Below are 17,422 nucleotides of genomic sequence, written 5' to 3'. Positions count from 1 at the left end.
AAAGCTTTCAATCCATCAAAAAGTCTTTGACTCTTTATATACATATCAACCAAAGAGTTCCCAACACAAATTTCACCACCATGACCAGACTTAACGATTTGACCATGCGCTTGTAAACCCATGTTTAATTCACCAAGAGAAGCCAAGCCAGTTAAAACACTTGCAAAAGTAAAGCAATCAGGTTTAACTCCTTCATTGTTCATTTGAACCCAAAACTTAGGCAATTCCAAACAAGAACTTTCCAAGTAACCACTTAACATAACATTCCAAGTCACGATATCTTTATTCAAACACTTCTCGAAAACCTCAAAAGCTTCCTCTTTTTCCCCATGTCTCATCAAAGCTGTCAGAAAAGCATTGACTAAAAACACGTTCGACCCAAACCCCAAGCGTAAAACGACAGCGTAAACTTGGTAAGCTAAAGCTAAACTTTCATGCAAAGAACAAGCTTGAAGAACACTAACAAAAGTGAACTCGTTAGGCCTTGAAGTTCCATCCCTCAGCATGTAAACAAACAAGGAGAGAGCTTCGTTGTAAAACCTATGCTGGGTAAAGCCGGAAACCATGGCTGACCATGACACCACGTTGCGTTCAGGCATTTCATCGAACAGTTTGTGGCCGTTGATGAGGTCTCCGCACTTTACGTACATGTTGAGGATATGGTTTTGGAGATAAAGAGAATGCGGGATCGAGCCTTTGATGAATTTTGCATGGATTGCTTTTCCATGAAGCAAGCTTGAGGTTTGGGTGCATGAAGTTAAGAATTTGGAGCAAAGGTTTTCTTCTAGGATTGAGAAATGGGCGTGGAAAGTTGCGATGGTGAAACAGAATAGCGGCCTGGGGGCTTGGAAAGCTAAAGCTAGGCGAAACATTTGTTTGCTACCATTAGTTTTAAGTTGTAATTATGAACTTGCTATAAAATTTAGTTGGCCCAATGTTGATATCATTATTACCAATCTAATATATATATGTAAAGAATAACCTTTTCTCGTTGCATGATTTAAATATGTAAAGATGTAAAAGTTATCAACACAAAAGTTGATATTTTCTTACACTTTCTATCACTTTCCTTTCCATCTTACTTATTATTATTATTATTATTGGTTTCTATTTTAGATCTTATTATTTTGTATCAGTACAATGGCAGGCATGGATACATTAGCTTGTCAAATTGCATTTAGTTTTTAATTAGGTACTTGGTGAATAGGTTCAATGTGCTTATGAAAGGATGGAATTTTGGGGGTTGGGAAAGATGGAGAATCACTTGAATCTTTAATTGGTTAAAGCTGATTAGTACGCTGAAGAATCATAATGACTTGGCAGGAAAATGTTCAACTGATATCTAAATTGAGATATATTTCAAGGACCGCACTAGCAAATAAAAGCTGGAGAATCTAGCATATATCCAGAACTCATTTACTTCTCATAAATTGGTACCATTGTTGTGGGGTAGGAATCTGATCAGAAGATCCATGTATAAACAACCACCTAACCAACAGAAGATAAACGAGGACAAAGAAAAAGGGTCTCTTAAGCCTGATTTAAGGGAGACAAACTTAAGGTATAGGGAAGCACTGTGCAACAAATGGAACTGGTACCCAACTTGGAAAGATAACATACTTGCTTCAGCTTGTTTGTCTCAATATTATATAGCAAGATCTTTCGAGAAACCCTCATTAATAAATACCCATCTTTGAATGCCAAGGGATCAATCCATGGTTCCATGTCAACTGCCAACCGTTGTGTTACTCTCTCACGCAAATTATAAAGGAACTGTGAATGTTCTTCTTCCATTTCCTCCAGAGTTTTGCAAAGCTTCAGGGACCACCTGGATTCAAAGTAATCTTCAAGAAACCACACTTGCAATCCATATTCAGAGACCAGGATGTAATGCAGCCGGCCATCAGAATCGCCAATACATGATTCTGGGATGCTTCTGAACTCATTAGCTGGAATTGGAACAGATACCAACCATGATAGTTCATTCTCCACATTGAAGGTCAGCACTTCGTCACCATCAGTCAACCAGTGCAAAACCCCTTCCGTAAAAATGCCTCTGTTCTTGTACAGATTGTTATTGCACTTGCAGATTTCCTCTGATTTCCTCCAGGCCCCTTTATCCGAAGAGTATATTTCAAATGAAAAGCATAAGGCCTCTTTGTCAGTTTCAAATTGCTTCACTCTGATCAATTTGAAATTGGTTGGTGTGGCTATAGGATCTTGACATGGGTCAAATGCCAAAGCAAAGCTGTTTTCTTTGTTAGGTTCATCCCATTTTAGCCTTAACCATTCATTGCTCAAGGGGTTGCAGATGTATAGGCAAGAGTCATGAAAGGGGAAGCAGCTGCGGCAGCACAACAGACCGTTGCATGAAGCCAGCACCACAACATGTTCAGGAAGGAAGTTAAATACTGTCTTATGGAGTTCAGCATCTTGCTTTTCAACAGGAATGTAGCTGATGGTAGTTATGTCATCATAGCACCATTGGTACTTCTGTTGGAAGAAGAAGCCTGATAGTTGTTCTCTCTTTTGGGATTGAACCTTCATGAAAGTGGGGTCAGATATAAGGCGGTTCCACCCTTTAGAAACACACTTTAATTTCGGCATATACTTTGTTGGCAGCCGAGACAGCACATCAAAGGGAATGTCATTGTTCAGGTCTCCTAAATTAACCATTTCCTAAAGCACAAATTCAAGAAATTCACATACTATTCTAAAAAATATCAAACAGAATATGGAAAAGGAAAAGAGTGAGAATCAGTTTAAAGTTTAAACAGTAATCTAAAATGAGTAATATATATTGCAACCAGAAACAACACTATTCTAGAGAATCTACAAACAATTCCCCTTATCTAAATCCTGTCTAGTTGACACTCTCCTCATTTTCTCAAACTTATCAGTAACCAAATAAGTAAACATGGACATGCAATAATTCTGAAATTAATAACTTGTCTCAATGTAATTCATTTGGAAAAGGGCAAAGAGCATGGTGTAGGCTACTTAAAAACTGCACCCTAACATAAAAGCCTTTAAAGGCTTATGGCTTAGTGGACCTAATATATGAACAAACAGCTACTGAACGAGTTTAAGCATTCCCTGCCACACTATACACACACACACACATACCCTTTTGATCACATTGATAATGAAATTTTATATAACTTTTAGCTCTAAAAGACATAAAATAAAAGTTCCAAACTGAATCAACAGTCTCCATCAACAAAAAGTTCCATATTAAAATAAAAAAAATAAAGAAAAAGGTTAGAAAGAAGACCAAAATCTTTGTGGGATGAATGATATACAGCTAATATACACAAAGGAGCATTAACAAGTTAACCATGCAAAAACCAACCAATCACTAAAACCAAACATGCAAGTCCTTTAAAAGTAGTGTATACACTGTGTTTTATTATAAAAATAAAAAAATAAAACTTGCAGTTGAAATTTACTAACTTTAGTTGAAAACAGAGAGAAAATAAAAGAAAAGAAAACCCAAATGCTATTCAAAGTAAAGAGCTTCACTAAGGAACAAGAAGCCAAACAAAAAGGACAAAAAAAAAAAGGAAAAAGGATATGTAAGAATCAATGAAACAGTTAAACGCCGATTATAGCATTCAAAGTATGAATCAAAAAAATAAAAGAAGAAACAATGATAACATTCCTTACCTTCAAGGAAGGAAGATTCAACTATTTCTGTTTGCAAGGCTCAGTATTTTTTCAAAATGGAAGAGAGAAGACAATGGAAGATGAAACAAAAGTGCACAGCAGCTCAAACGTCGGCACAGAACCAAATCATGGGACTCTGATTCTTTTTAATGGCTTCATCAGACGGTTCACTTATAGAGTGGTGAATTTCCCAAGTGGTCTCATCAAGAGGGAGTGCACGAGATTACAAGCTGCCTGAGAGAGAGTAATCCTATGCTTCGGGGATGTGCAATGTACTACAACGAATGCGCAATGGGCAACGTCTTGTCTTGGCTTTGAGTACTGTTTATATTCTCACAGGTTGGTGATTGGTGAGGTGATACTCGAGTCCTCCTCATCTCTTATCCCTTCTCATCAGAATCGTTGATCGGTCAGACTTACATGAAGTGGACGATCGTAATGAAATGATTAAAGAAGTGCATGAAACCGATGCATGGGAAGAATGTTACCTATCTTCTATATAAATGACCTGCAATTATGGTCTTTGGTCCTTGCATTTGCAGAGAGCCATTAGGAGGATGGATCAATTCAATCATTGCTAGTATTTTGAATAATCTCAGATTGAGTTAGAAATTTCTCCACCATCCAAGATCCATGTTTGATGGAATCAAACTCGTTTATAGATAAAAAATACACATTTACCATCAAATCAAACACCCAACTCTTTAAACAAGAGATATACGCATTTACCATCAAATGAAACACCTAAGCACATTCACGCTCCATCTGTTCTAGATAACTTGTGAGGCTTTCACCTGCTGCTTAGAAATACAATGCCCTAGCATATTATGGCCGGGTCATCCCCACAGGCTTTCTTTTTTCATAGTAACCCAAATATTGTTGAAAAGCGTGATATCCGATATAACAGCTCCATTCAATGACTGAACATTGCTCATAATCATCAGCTACCCTTGCTGCTCAATTGCTATACACAATGAAGTTTTTCCACAATGCAACAATTTATTATCAAAATTGATCTTCGTTCATGACTAACATTTTCAGAAACACCAAACAGTCATGAGTGACATTCTCACTAATCTCTTTCAGGATCACAAAGATAATTACATCAGGACTTAGGATTACTCATCATCATCATCATCGTCATCATCTGATTCTAGATAAGAATCGAGGACCTGTCTGTACTTGCTGGGGCTGTCATACCATGTCGGGGTAGTGATGATAGCCTTTTCCAACCAATATCGATCATACTCCTCCTTCTCAGTCAGCTTCTCAAAGAACTTTCCCCATTTGTTCATGGCACGCCTCAAACGAACACTTTTATTTCCTCCAAAGAGAAACTTAATGTAGTCCTTCACTAGCCGAGCAAGCTCCTCACCAGTGATGATGTAAACATACTGTAGGAGGTATCATCAAGCCAAAAATTTCAGAAATACATAGGATTGAACACCATTTTCTAGACAACACTTGCACTAATCAGACACGTGCATAAATACATATATGATATCCATTATATCACATAAAGTTAAAGAATGGGAGAAAAAGGAATTCTCATGACAAACAGACCAGAGTATAACAAAAGCCTTTTTTTATTTTTTTTGAGTAAATACATGAAAGTTGCATGTAAAAGCTTGAAACAAGGGGGGATTAATGAATTTGTTATAGCACAGAAAAGTTATAGCCTGGCTACGCATTCTGAAAAAAAGATTATATTATGCTATGTAAATAAAAAGTAAATATAGTCTTCAGAGCATCAGTTTTAGAAAAAGAAAAAGAAGAAAATTTTACTATGTTATCTTCCTAACATCTAGCACAGTTGCAAAGTAATAAATCTATTATTTGAGAACTTGTAATCCATGCATTGAAACCATATGTGTGAATGTGTGTATCTGTATGAAAGGGTAGTGGGGAGGTCTGATGAAAAGAGCAGGAATGCCCCTCAGCCCTCCTATCAAAAATGCGATTGATGTAACTGAAGCCATTATTTTCATCAGGTTTCACCAGGAACATAAAATTGAGAATCAAACACAGCAAAATGAAAAGGCGAGGTTATGTCCTGAGAGTCAAAGAAAATAAAGAGGAAACACTTTTTACCAGGAATATAAAGCCAATGGTTGCTAAGATCACTTGCAGGGTCTCATCCAAGATCCCAGAGAGGCCCTCATCCTCAGACCCTCCAGATCCATCCCCACCACCACCATTGCCGCCTCCACCACGTGGTGGATTTTTGCCACTGCCTTCATCATAGTATTCTTGTTTCTGAATCTGCTTCCGTAATACATCCTCAACTGACTGTTCTTTCCTGAAGTTCCCTATAGCTTTCTCAATAGCTTTCCAAGGTGAACCCTGATAACCAGATAAAGAAATTCAATCACATTATTAGGTTCCACACTAAAGTATTAAAACTGTATTTTACACGCCAAAAAATTGCAGCCATCTAGTTCTCTCAATCATTTCGTCCACTTGTGAACAGGATTCTAGAACTGCATGCCTCCATCAAATTTCCATCAGTTAAAAGTAATAAAATTAAAGACTCCATTCTTCTAGTTGGCAGAAAAGAACTTGCGAAGACATCACAAAACCAAAGGGGAGAAAACTAAGAGTCCATCCTAAAAGGCAGTTTCAGAAAACAATAGTACTGGGATAGAAAATACATAATTTCTTTCTATCAAAAGATGAAAAGAGGAAATAGAATGACATAAGTAAAGAAATGCAAGATACAAAGATATCAATCCTTTCTATTGTGACCATCTAAAAGAAAATGTGAAAAAATAATAAAACCGTGGAATATGATGAAAATTCAAAGCAAAATTGCTTAAGCAAATAAAACATGACAGGACCCACCCAAACCAAAGACTTATTTATGTTACCACAGCCCTGTTAAAGCCATCCAATTTTCTACTTGAATTTCAACCTTCAGTGGAGCCAGTCTAGCTCTCTGGCCAGATCATAAAAGGGATCTCTATGTCAATTTCTCCATCATTGTTGGAAATGAAAAATTACAACTTTAAAAGACGCAGAGTGAACTTATAATATTAGATGTATAGGGTGCCAGTACAAAGGTTATTTGGTATAACCCTAGGAGACTGAGCGAGTCAAGCTACCCAAACCCACTCGAGCTTGACTTGGTTAATAACTCAAAACTCAATGTAATCATCAACAAGTTTAAGTCGAACTCAAGTAGCAATTCAATCTGACTTCAAGCATTTTAATACTCGAACCAAGTGAATTCTCAACATATAATACATACACACAAAAAGGAAAAAGAGAACACAAACATATGACTTGAGCTTATATACATAATAAAACATGTTTCAAGCAGCATTTTTGTTTCCTTCACCATTTAAACATATATTGAGCATTTATGCCAAAAAACACTAAGGTAAGATAAAGCTTTCACACCTCATTGTCACCAGCCGACTTATCTTCACCTCCTATTCTGCAAAGGGGAGTTCCTTGCCGGCATTTCGACAAAGATACATATCTCTTGTGCTTTAACAGAGGAGCAAATTGTTGTTGACATGGGGATGCACTTGCAACTAGTTTCAAGGAGTTGCTAACTGGAAGCTTAGCATTGAAACATACAACATACGGATAAGACAGCTGGAGTTGCGGTTTTAACAAATGTGGACAATTAATAGGTAAGGCCCTGTTATTAGCCTGAATCGACTTCATTTTTGTTTTTGACTGCCTTCCCTTAAGTTACCTCATCAAGCCTCCCGAGATATTAGCCTAAACCCACAAAAAAAAAAAGAGCAATTGTTCATACATGCAATTTAGTTACGTTATAATAAGAGGAACAGAAGAAAAGAAAAGAAAAGGAGAGAAGAGGCGTAACTCTAACCTGGGTGTCGTGAGTCACGAGCCTATATTCCGTTTTGATCCGAGGCTGGACGGAATCAGAGAAGAAAAAGAAGCGAGAGACAGAGGACAATGATGGGTTTAGAGGAGGAGGATAAGTCGGCTAAGGACGATGGGTCTGGATACAGTACGGAGAGAGAAGGGAAGTTGGACTTTGAATTAGCCGTACAGACAAATATAGGTTGGGCTGGCCTCATTCATTTCTAAGCTTATTGGCCCGTTTTAATAAGCATTTAGGTTTCGGTCTTGTAATTTCTTTAAAGCCCAAAAAAATATGCAACGGAAATTAAGAAAAGATTTCAATATAAGGTCGAAAGAATATGAAGGAAAAGAGAGCAATAATTGAAATTTTAATAAATTAATTAATGGCTCATCTGAAAACTTAAAGAATCATATATTCGTTTGGTTTTTAGATGCTAGTTTAATATAATTGATGAACTGATATTGCTTATTATCTTTTAGATGACTACAATTAGTTGGAATTAAATCATTCTGGTTTGTATTCACTAGAAAGTAAAATACATATTCAAGAGATTGATTACATATGTAAAGAAAATGTACTTGCAATAAATGTAAAGATTATTAAGATCTAATTAAGAGAAAATATTGTTCTAATACTCCCCATCAAGTTAGAGTATGGAGATTTTGAATGCCTAACTTGGTGCATAAAAAATAAAACATTAAGAAGTTTGGCAAATAAGTTTGCAATTAATTATTTATTTTTAATTATAAAAATTTTAATATTTCAGAAAAAATTATTAAATAAATTGATATTAAAAGTTTAAAAATATCAATCAAGCCCAATTGATCCCGGTCACTTTTAACAAGAAAAGAAATGGGTATTTTTATTTTAATTTATTTCCTCTGGAAAGCACAAAAGTTATAATTTTCTGCGGGTGCAATTAAAACAAAGGTTAAGGGCTCCTAGAAATCCCCTCGATTCCTCGTCCTTCAAAATTTGATTCCTATACGTCAATTAAAAAGACATGACTATGTTTACAAAAATTCATGAGTTTATTTTAAAAATATTTTTAGAAGGAAGAAAATTCGAACCCACTGCTTGAACATGATAATACATTTAATTTTTGAATCAAATACACACATGTAAAATTTAAAGCTTTAAAGTAATCAAACAATTGATTAAAACACAAATTTATTATAGAGTAATTACCTCATTAGTAACAATGTCATTATAGAGACGGCCAGATATTTGGAGAGCTTTGGAAATTTTCTTATCATTGTTTATCATCCATTCATATGCACTTTTATCTGCTTCTTCTATTCCTATCAAGATCTTAGTCATTGCTAAAACGGCTCCACATGAATATTCTGTTTTTTTTTTTCAAATAGAGAAAATTGTGAGGAATAATCTTTTTTGATAAAGGCATTTAAAAATAACTATCAAAATAAATTTAACTGTTTTTAGTCATATTTAAAGACAAAAATACCTTTGAAATTATTTCAAATAAATTAAACTATTTATCACAATTTCTTCCTATTTGTGCTTTTGATTTTTCTTTCAACATCTCACCCTTTCTAATTTTATCGATTTCTCTCTTCGACATTCATCTACTATGCACCTGATTTTCTCTCTCCTACGCTTTTAAATTTCTCTTTCCAACACACGACACTAAACAATGGTTTTGATGTACTTGAGTGGATGGCTTTTTAAAGGATTTGATTTTTAGGTATTTTGGATAAAACTAAATAGTAAAAATAATCACAGATGTTTAAAATAATTTTTAATTGGATCAATTTGAGATTTAGACACCAATAAACTCAAAATTTTAAAATTTATAAACTTAAGTTTTCAATGAAAATTTTTTCGATTTTTAGTCAAAATAAGCGTTTTAAATAAGAAAATTTATGTTTTGATTTATAAAAACATGTTAGAAACACTTTAATCGGTACCAAATTGTCAAAAAAATAAAAAAATAAAGAGAATTTGAAGTTTTAGTTTGTAAGTAATAATAACAGTTTAGACATTAAAGTGTAATAAAATGTTTTTGAATATGACATGTAATAATAATATTTTTTTAATATTATATGTAATAACAATATTTTTTTTAAATGAATAGCGCCTTGAATTTGGTAAAGTAGCTTTGTTTGCTATGATTAATGCCTCCCCTTATTAATCTATTCATTTTCTAATAATTTTTTTTTTCAATCATTAATCAATTGCGCGTTTTATAAATATAAAAAATAAAAAATGAGATGATTTTTATCTTTATAAGTAATGATTTTATTTTATTTAGTAACTATGTTTTTGGCTTGAAAGTACGAGCTACTCAACTCTTTATTGATATGTATTTTTTTCCTTAATAAAAGCCTTGAAAATGAAAAATAAGTACTAAAGACAATTTAAGATTAATATAAATTAATATCCTCCTACGTCCAAAAAATAATTATCAACATTTTTTATGCTGGAAAGAAAAAATAAATTTTTATTTTTATATATTTTAATATGTGCACATGAAAATTTATAATATTAATATATTTTTAAAACTTCAAACATAAGAAAAATGTTAAATATAAATATGATATAATTTAATAAGTAAAGAATATTAATCTTCTTTCTTAGCCAACTTACTTTCCCAATAGAATATTGCATCTGCTTTGTTGAATATGGAACCAAATGATGAATTGTGAAACACTAACGACAACGAAACGTAGCCAATAAAATATAGAATCATCCTCCCCACCTTAATGACTCATCCGAAAACCTAAAAGAATTGTATATTAATTTGTTTTCTAAATGCTAGTTTAATATAATTGATGACTCGCTCATCATTTTTAAATGAATTCGATGGGTTCTGTTTGTCATATACAAGTGTTATTAATTTATATGCTTTAAAAATTTTGAACTGATTAGTGTTAAGAAAATATAATCGTGTTAAATTATTTTGTTTTATATTAACAAGAAAATAAATATATATACAAGAGTAATTAACTAAGTGTCTATTTGATCCGACTTTTTTTAATTTATCCACTTTTTAAAAGTATTAAAAACTAAAATCTAAAAAAAAAAGTTTCAAGAATAGCTCTAAAGAGAGTTTTTTTTTCTCTTTTTTTAAAAATATGATAGCTTTTTTTTAAAAAAATTTATTTTAAAAATATCCTTATCTATTAAAAATAATCATAACATTATTTTTTCAAAAACTATACCCCTTTCTCCATCCTAACATGTCAACTTTTTATCTTTTCAAAATTTTATTTTAAATAGATAAATAAATAAAGTTAACTTTTTTTTCATTGTGAATAAAGAAATTCATGATTAATAGAAAATTATTCATTAAATATCTTTTATGATAATTTTAATTTATCAAACTTTTTTAATTTAATTTCAAAAGTTGTTATTTTTTATAAAAATTTTATAATAGCTTTTCAGTAAAAAAAAAAATCACACCAAATAGGCTCTAAATATGTACAGACAATATATTTGTAATAAATGTAATGATATATTAAAATTGAATAAAGAGAAAATGCATAATAGACAACTGCATGTCGATTATATTCCCATTGAATTTGAACGTAGACTGGCAGATGTCCTCACTCAATTTTTATCCAAGGCTTGATTTTAATTTTTTTTCCTGTTAATTATAGAAAAGAAATAGGTATTTTAATTTTTATTTTCTAGGAAAAGCATGTTGGAGACAGACACAAAGAAAAGAAAAGAAAAGCAAAGTTATAATTTGCTGTAAGTGCAACTAAAACAGGGCCCCTGAAAATAACTATCGAGAGATGTTATCAATGGGTGACGGACTCCATTGTTCTCTTTATTACAAATGTATTTAAAAACAATAATTAACATGCCAAATAATATGCATAGCAATTCTGGCATCAGAAGAAAAAAAGAAAAGCCAACATGTTCTTGTTAAAGGGGTATGGGATCAATGAGCACTTTGGTGATAAGATGTTTGAAATATAACTCTGGCTTTGTGTATGGATCATCATCCCTGTAAGCTAAATCAAGTAGGCGTGCAAAGTTAAGTGCTCGCCTGCGAATTTGCTGCGGGACAGGCGCTGTCAGGCAACCCTCGTTGATGTCTTTCCATGCAGCCACAAGTTTTTCTCGAAAAGTTTTAATGGCTTCCTGTCTTGAAACATTGTATTGCTTCATGTAGCAGGCGGATCCAGAAGCAAATCCCCTCTTTTCCTCGCCCTTCAAAATTTGATTCCCATATGTCAATTCAGAGGCTTTATTTAATTCGAATCCTCTCCTTGAACATGAGAATATATGTACTTTTGAATCAAACAGTTGATGAAAATACAAATTTAACCGTAGATTTACCTCATTAGTAACAATGTCATTATAGAGACGGGTAGATATTGGGAGAGCTTTTGAAATTTTGTTATCATCGTTTATTATCCATTCATATGCACTTTCATCTGCTTCTTCCATTCCTACCAAGATCTGAGTCATAGCTAAAATGCCTGCACTTGAATATGCTCCATTTTCCAAATACTCATCAAATGTTGGTAGATGGCCTTCATGCCTCCACTGGGCTTCAACTTGGTGGGCTATCACGAATTTCTTGAACTAATTCGTTCCCACCATCAGATCAAAATTAACCGTAATATTCAAGTAAGATACAAGAATTAAAGCACGGGCTAAGTAAGAAATGAAATGTTAGGGGAAGGAGGTGATCTCCTTTACCTCATCCCGGGTGTAAGAGACGCTGTAGGATCTTCCTTCCCTATGCACCTGATTCTCTGCTTCATCATGAACAGCTATGATAGTCTCATATAGGATTTTCTGGTAATTTGCTGTCAGTTCATCCATGGCACGAATATCAAATCTGAACAATAAGAATTCTCTGGCAAGTGATCAGGGAGCACCCGAGGAATATGATTTTGAATAAGCAAGGAAATGAAAATTAACATTTCTTCTTTAAGAGTTCTTACACGACATATCAGATAAAATTTTTTTGAATATATTAATTGATTTACATTCTTCCTTTTCCATTACTATCATAATAATAAACACAAAGAAATAAGCAAACCTTTGGATAGCGTCTGTGAAAGATTGAAGTTCTTCATATAAACCATATGCCTCATAGGCATCATCAAGGAAACCCAAAAGCACTGTGAGTTTAGCAAGTATGTCGCGCCCACGAGCATAACATGGCTCAAAATATATCCCAAGCGCATAGAAGAGACACTCCACGATTCTATGTCTTGCGTAAGGAAACTTGGATTTCAGGTTTAATTCTTTGTACCAACTGCAACACAAATAATGATTCAGTATATTGGATATGAAAAAGAAAGGGATAACCTGGCACTAGGCTAAAATTAATCACCTTGAGAGGACGCTTAGTTCCTGTTGAAGCAGCAACTGTATCCGGTTGAAATCATATTTTGCAAACTTGAGTAATACATCATTCCTTGATTCATCCTTTTCATAGAAAGAGATGTACTGCCTTGCCTCAAGTCTTTCCATACCGTGATGGTAGGGTCGGAACAAGGCATTTACAATGTATTCTCCAAGATGGGGACTTGATTGGTTTGCCAAGGATTCCAAGTGCTTTGTTGTAAAAGCAAGGGCTTCATCTAGAATAAGTTCTCCATTCATTCTGAAATGGCTAGCTTCATACAAGCTTATCATGCCCTTGATATCACTAATCAGTGCTTCCTTAAACTTACCTTCATCATCCCGGAATTTGCTAAACACATCTATGATTCAAAATCCACCATAATTGAATTAGCTTTCTTAATAATAGCTTCATCATCATAAAGAATGATTTCAACAATCTAACTCAATTAAATTTTTCATTAATTACCAGTCATACATAATGGATTGCACTTACCACAAGGCATTTTATAACCATGCAACCTGAAAACTTGAAATATGACTGCAACTGTGTACAGTTCATAGTCGTTATCTTCATTGAGTTCAGGTAACGAATGGAAAAGGAGATTTAAGTGCTCTTCAATCTCATTTTCAAATTGGTATGAAACTCCCAGGCGGTATAGAGAATTAATCAGAAAAATTTTTTCTATTGGATCACTTGTCGAAGCCATTAACATGTCCTTCACCATCTCTTTCATAGATTCCACTTGTTTAGAGCATAATTCAAAGTCCTATATGTAAGCAAATAAACAGAAGTTATAAAGTGTTAATTAAGTTGTACCCTAAAAGTAAAGGTTCAAGAAATGAGATATCTTCTTCTATATATATACCGTAGAAAAAACTAGAAATATGTACTTGCAGTATGAAGCACACTTATTGTCACTTACCAAGTTATTGAATGGAAAAGATAGAAAACGATCACCCCATATATCCTGGGGAAAGTTGACCAACGGACGAACGACTTCATTATTGGCGTTAGCCATTGAACAAGATTGAAAAAAAACCCAAACTATTTTCTCCTGAGCTAGTTAAAGCAAAGCAGCGGTTGCAATTCTGCAGGAGCAAGTGGTGAAAAGAGTTGCCTATGCAGGGCTATGTTGTTCAAGCAAGGGCAGGTAACATAGGCTATTTATAGATAACGTTTTCCTTCTTCGATCGATGGGTATTGGAAATATACAATATTTTCTTAATATGGTGTTGATCTTCGGCCAGACTACTCTTTTTGGTGGATGCGGGAAAACATTTCACATGGTGGATGCGGGAAACATCTCACCTAGTGGATGCCTAATTTATAAGTTAGAGCAATAAATGAATTGCGCCTTGAATTTGGTGGAGTAGATTTGTTTACAATGATTAATACCTCTCTTTATTAATCTATTCATTTTCTAATAATTTTTTTTGATAATTAATCAATTTTACGTTTTATAAGTGTAATGGATAAGAAATGAGATGATTCTTAAGTTTATAAATTCACTTGATAAATAAGTTTTTGAATTGAAAGTACAAACTACTCGATCTGTCATCCATATGTGTTTTTTTATAATAAAGATCTTAAAAATAAAAATAATTTAAGAATAATATAAATTAATATCCTCTTACGTTCAAAAAATAGTTATCAACATGTATTATTTGTATGCCGTTTAGAAAAAATAAAATTTTATTTTTATATGTTTTAGAATGTGCACATAAAAATTTATTATATTAATATATTTTTGAAACTTCAAATATAAGAAAAAGTTTAAATATAAATCTGATATAATTTAATAAGCAAAAAATTTTAATTTTAATAAGCAAAAGTTTAAATGTGAGGGTTGGCTCTGTGCTGAAAGGTTTTTCTGGTGCAGGATTGCTTTGGTTGCTTCATGATCTCATGCATGAGGATTCTGGTCGTGGGGCTAACAACGGCTTGCTCTGGTCTGCTGAAGAGATATGGTTGGCTGGGATTGGGTGGCGTCTTGGCGTCTGATACTGTTCTCTTTGTGCGATTGTGATGTGTTGGGAGGCTTCTCCTCTCTCCTTTCTGTGTTTGGGAGACTGGCCAAGGGTTGCCGCTCAAGGCTGATCAGCTTGGGGTCGAAAGCTCGCAGCGCTTCTAGGGATCTTCTTCTTTTAACCAAATTTGGGCTCTATTTGTTAATGTTAGGACTTTAGTTCATCTTTTGTTTTCTAGTCGCGCTTTCCTTTTCTGTTGACAGGGGCGTGTTCTCTTACCGCTTTCAATGCCAAAGGCTTGCTGCAGTTCCTTTTGTGTTGTACAAGGGCAAAGCCCGTTCTTAAGCTTGCTGTCGATGCCATGAAGAGTCTTAACACCGGTTAGGTGCTAGGCTTGAAATGGCATCCAAGCTTTTGGTTGAATAAAATCCACTTTTCACAATATATATATATAAAAGTTGTCAGGATAAAAGGCACACAATAAAAGGATTATAAAGTGTTAATTAGATTTAATTATGTGCTTAATAAATTTTAATGTTTTATCACTTTTCAATTCTCACAATGTTATTAATTGTCAATTATTTCTTTTAAGATAATATATATGTAATGATTTTTAATAATTTTTATTATATATAATATCAATTATATTTTTTTAATTTATAATCTAAAAATTTAATTAAAACTTTTTCAATTTTAAAAATTAGAAAAATAAAATTTTAATAATTCTTTTAATTAAAATAAAAATATCTCATTTAAATATTTAACTTTTAATTTTCACGATTATTGAGCCGGCTGTGGAGGCGAAGGAAGTTTATTAAGAAAGAAGAGAGGTTTAACAGAAGGGACCTCAACGAGAGTTGCATGAGGCCGACGCCCGTCCGATTGCAACTTCTGAGGACTAGACGTAGCTTACAATAGAATAAGGATGAATACACAGATCAAGTGATATCTTTCAAAAACAGGTTGAAAAAAAACATTGACTTTCTCCTAAAAAGACACACCCGAACTACGAAGGATATTGAAAACAACCTAAACAAAATAATCATCTCAAATCTTGTCTCAAGATATAGAGCAACATCATTAATTTTGGAATACAACTTCGTGCATAATTCTCAAACATTTTATCAAAATAACAATGTAAAGTTAATCTCTGTACTGGAAAATCGATTGCCCAATTACCTATAAACTACCTCCACAATTAATGGAAATCCCTTGCCGTATTATGTATCAATCAATAAAATTCGAGCATCTGGTAAGAGAGATTTTTTCAAAAAATTCTTATAATGTGAGATTTTAAAATACATTACAACATTTTGGTAAGAAAAAAAATCAGTGCAATATAACATTATATTGTAATCACATTACTCTTCGTGGAAGAAATATGATTGCAATGAAAAATCAATGTTGTAACTTATTTTGCCAATTAAGTTAAAAAAACTGATTTACCATTTTTATCCTTCATTTGAAAAAATGTTTCTTCTTCTGACCGAGAGTCTTCTTCCTCAATGGCTAGGTCTTTTTTCTTCTTTCTTCTTCTTCCCCGGCGATCCCCTTTGGCATTTTTAATTGTCACTTCTTCTTCTTCTTCTTCAATTGGCTGGGTTTTTCTTCTGGTTGTTAGACTGACTGGGTTATAAAAGAGTACACATTTTTCTTCCTGGAGTGATATATATTCCGATGAGAATAGAACTTGTATGTTCCATTAGTTTTTCATTTACCATTATTTTTCATTGTAAACATAACGATATGCTGTGAGTCTGTAATTAATAAACAAAATTTAAATATGTGAATGTTGATAATAATTATAATAGAAAGTATAATTGAATATTAAGATAATAGATTGTTGCCATCTTTAATTTGCATATGTAATAGTGAAGCGTAGATTTTGAATGCATACAAATTATAATGGGTAAGTATGTATTTAGAAATAGTATAGTTGCAACAAAAAAATTGTGATTAAAATGCCCTGGAATGTAAAATAATGACCTTTGTCAAACTAAAGTTTTACATTCGAGCATTTGACTTATTAGTTGATACATGATCTTCTTACTTAAAAGATCGAACCTTCCTCCAATTAAAAATAAAAAAATTAAAGTTTCAAGGACTTTGGTTTTTTAATAAAAAAATTTACAGAATTTTTCAACTCAATCTCATTTTTTATTAGTTTTTTCAACTCAATCTCATTTTCACCTATGCCATATAGCTTCACTTAATTATACTTTCTTGAAAATCATATGATTTTGGTGTATCATAGATTTGAAGTTAAAATCATGCTACTACTCAACTTCAACTAGTTATAAGGTAATAATTAAATAAATAATAAATTGTTATATTTATTTTTTAACAATTTACTATTTATTTATAATTTGAAACAGTTTACTTCATAAAGGACACTCTGCTCGGTTAAATAAAATGCAACGAAAATGATGTCATTAAAATCACATTGTTTCTTTAATTTTTTTTTATGTTATAATTGAATTCAACCGTTCTCAATTAAATAAAATGCAACAAAAATGATATGTCATGTTATAATTGAACTCAATTCCTTTGACATTACAATTGCTTCTAGTGGAGAAGTATGAGTAAAAATGTTGCAATTGCATCCAAGGGAGCCTA

At 32.9% G+C, this 17,422-nt stretch overlaps 4 protein-coding genes across 5 annotated transcripts in view; all 4 read right to left on the bottom strand.

Moving 5' to 3' along the window:
• LOC149527458 (putative pentatricopeptide repeat-containing protein At3g13770, mitochondrial) overlaps nt 1-650 on the bottom strand; it is a 2,218-nt gene extending 1,568 nt beyond the window's left edge. The window contains exon 1 of the mRNA XM_089782915.1: nt 51-650. Within this exon, the coding sequence (XP_089639041.1) occupies nt 51-650 (600 nt within the window). The remainder of the gene's footprint in view (nt 1-50) is intronic.
• Nucleotides 651-1,463: 813 nt separating this feature from the next.
• LOC110412402 (F-box protein At5g49610-like) lies at nt 1,464-4,080 on the bottom strand. The gene is made up of 2 exons (XM_021422932.2): nt 3,667-4,080; nt 1,464-2,679 (listed from the first exon to the last, which is right to left on the bottom strand). Exon 2 carries the CDS (start codon nt 2,674-2,676, stop codon nt 1,531-1,533), a length of 1,146 nt encoding a protein of 381 aa, XP_021278607.2. The 5' UTR covers nt 2,677-2,679; nt 3,667-4,080; the 3' UTR covers nt 1,464-1,530.
• A 312-nt stretch (nt 4,081-4,392) lies between these two features.
• Nucleotides 4,393-7,643, bottom strand: LOC110412980 (uncharacterized). Of its 2 annotated transcripts, none has more exons than XM_021423654.1 (4): nt 7,508-7,643; nt 7,066-7,395; nt 5,758-6,009; nt 4,393-5,060 (listed from the first exon to the last, which is right to left on the bottom strand). In XM_021423654.1, exons 2-4 carry the CDS (start codon nt 7,336-7,338, stop codon nt 4,785-4,787), a joined length of 801 nt encoding a protein of 266 aa, XP_021279329.1. In that variant the 5' UTR covers nt 7,339-7,395; nt 7,508-7,643; the 3' UTR covers nt 4,393-4,784. The 2 variants fall into 2 exon arrangements, with proteins under 2 accessions (XP_021279329.1, XP_021279330.1); XM_021423655.2 differs by having other exon boundaries at nt 7,502-7,605.
• A 3,526-nt stretch (nt 7,644-11,169) lies between these two features.
• LOC110412636 (putative terpene synthase 6) lies at nt 11,170-13,953 on the bottom strand. The gene is made up of 7 exons (XM_021423226.2): nt 13,762-13,953; nt 13,332-13,605; nt 12,825-13,197; nt 12,528-12,746; nt 12,182-12,323; nt 11,816-12,064; nt 11,170-11,686 (listed from the first exon to the last, which is right to left on the bottom strand). Exons 1-7 carry the CDS (start codon nt 13,855-13,857, stop codon nt 11,399-11,401), a joined length of 1,641 nt encoding a protein of 546 aa, XP_021278901.1. The 5' UTR covers nt 13,858-13,953; the 3' UTR covers nt 11,170-11,398.
• Nucleotides 13,954-17,422: the final 3,469 nt, after the last annotated feature.

Source organism: Theobroma umbraticum, unplaced genomic scaffold, assembly GCF_002168275.2.
Source record: "Theobroma umbraticum cultivar Fairchild unplaced genomic scaffold, ASM216827v3 scaffold_95.0, whole genome shotgun sequence".
Taxonomy (NCBI): Eukaryota; Viridiplantae; Streptophyta; class Magnoliopsida; order Malvales; family Malvaceae; genus Theobroma; species Theobroma umbraticum.
Note: the sequence above shows the minus strand (reverse complement) of the source record. Positions and strands in the feature narration are given on the sequence as shown.

Coding starts and splice junctions, on each gene's coding strand:
- LOC110412402 (XM_021422932.2), bottom strand. CDS start 2,676: ATGGTTAATTTAGGAGACCTGAACAATGACATTCCCTTTGATGTGCTG.
- LOC110412980 (XM_021423654.1), bottom strand. CDS start 7,338: ATGAAGTCGATTCAGGCTAATAACAGGGCCTTACCTATTAATTGTCCA. Junction 6,010..7,065: donor AGTCGGCTGGTGACAATGAG/GTGTGAAAGCTT, acceptor TCTGGTTATCAG/GGTTCACCTTGGAAAGCTAT. Junction 5,061..5,757: donor CCATTGGCTTTATATTCCTG/GTAAAAAGTGTT, acceptor TACCTCCTACAG/TATGTTTACATCATCACTGG.
- LOC110412636 (XM_021423226.2), bottom strand. CDS start 13,857: ATGGCTAACGCCAATAATGAAGTCGTTCGTCCGTTGGTCAACTTTCCC. Junction 12,747..12,824: donor GAACTAAGCGTCCTCTCAAG/GTGATTAATTTT, acceptor TTTGTGTTGCAG/TTGGTACAAAGAATTAAACC. Junction 11,687..11,815: donor ATGACATTGTTACTAATGAG/GTAAATCTACGG, acceptor CAAATTTTGAAG/GGCGAGGAAAAGAGGGGATT.